General features: G+C 35.3%; 1 protein-coding gene across 1 annotated transcript; it reads left to right on the forward strand.

Annotated features, from left to right (window-relative positions):
• Window positions 1-495: 495 nt before the first annotated feature.
• On the forward strand, window positions 496-831 carry LOC133312672 (uncharacterized). Its single transcript, XM_061513912.1, has one exon. It carries the CDS (start codon window positions 496-498, stop codon window positions 829-831), a length of 336 nt encoding a protein of 111 aa, XP_061369896.1.
• The last annotated feature ends 377 nt before the right edge of the window (window positions 832-1,208 follow it).

The following is a 1,208-nucleotide window of genomic DNA, read 5'->3' on the forward strand; positions in this document are numbered from 1 at the left end:
GTATCATTTGGCGTACCAAAATGGTACCATTAACGTTAGTCAATACATATGGTCCTTTACAGCACCCACAGGAAGTTCAGCTGAATTAATAATCCAGATCACAGCCAGTGGAGGCGTTTGCGTGTAGTGGCTGGAATAAAATAAATCGGTACTCGTTTATCTGTCTCCATCAGAAATCTGTCATCTCCAGATGGCCTACATAAAAGTCAATTTGCTGTGATATATTCATATAACTTACGGCAGCCTCCTCATTGAAACAACATTTGGATGGTTCTATTGGCATGCCTTGCCTAGTCTCCAAACTCATTTTGATGTGTTACATTTCATTCTCATAAATATATATAAAAAAAAAGAGAAAAATATTTAAAATCGAAACATACCTAACCCCATCATGTCCGTGGCTAAAATTCTCCATTTAAAAAACCCCCCAATCAACATTTTCTCTAATAATTCTTCCTCACAAAGGAATCAAGACACAAGAAGAATAATTAATAGATGGAGGGTCTTCTGCCTCTGGTTTACAGAGCAATTAAGAAACACAAAACTCGCAGGCAATATGAGTGTCTTTCATCAGGAGCTGTTCTGAGCTACAACAATTTCTACCCTCAAATTCAAGACCGTGGCTACGTGCAGGAACCTTCAATACAAAGAGTGGTGGTGGATGATCGTTCACAAATTGGTCATCGGAGATATAATTCTGTAGGAGATAATTTCTCCGGTGGGTTTTATTCGCCTCAGCAAAGAACATCACGTCTTGCTGGCTCTCCCGCTTCAAAGCAGCTCGCAAGGTTTAGGAGTCTGAAAATATTTTCATGCATGACTGGTGCGTAAGGTGTATGATCCTCTCTATGACTCTTTATTGATATCCAAATCGTATATGTTGTAAACATTTATAAAGACAATGGTTCCCCTAATCTAAATGATGTTGTGAGTTTTATTAGTTCCATATAGTGTTATATTGGCAAAAACTATCTTATTGGAGAATAACTCTCCTTTTTACACGTCAATCAATTTTCGTATAACTTAATTTTTATTTTTTTATTTTTTATAAGTAATTGGACCTCACACGTAATTATGTTTATTATAGTAAAAAATTACTCTCTTACGATATGAAATTAATAAAATTCTTAGATATTTATTGAAAGCGCATATTATTTTGGATGTCAATGGTTCTTTTGGCTACGAAATTAAAATCATGTGTTTGATAT

Source organism: Gastrolobium bilobum, unplaced genomic scaffold (assembly GCF_033153095.1).
Source record: "Gastrolobium bilobum isolate Gb01-03AN ecotype WA unplaced genomic scaffold, APGP_CSIRO_Gbil_v1 utg11336, whole genome shotgun sequence".
Classification (NCBI taxonomy): Eukaryota; Viridiplantae; Streptophyta; class Magnoliopsida; order Fabales; family Fabaceae; genus Gastrolobium; species Gastrolobium bilobum.

Excerpts from the sequence above, each read along its gene's own strand:
- LOC133312672 (XM_061513912.1), top strand. The coding sequence starts at position 496 with ATGGAGGGTCTTCTGCCTCTGGTTTACAGAGCAATTAAGAAACACAAA.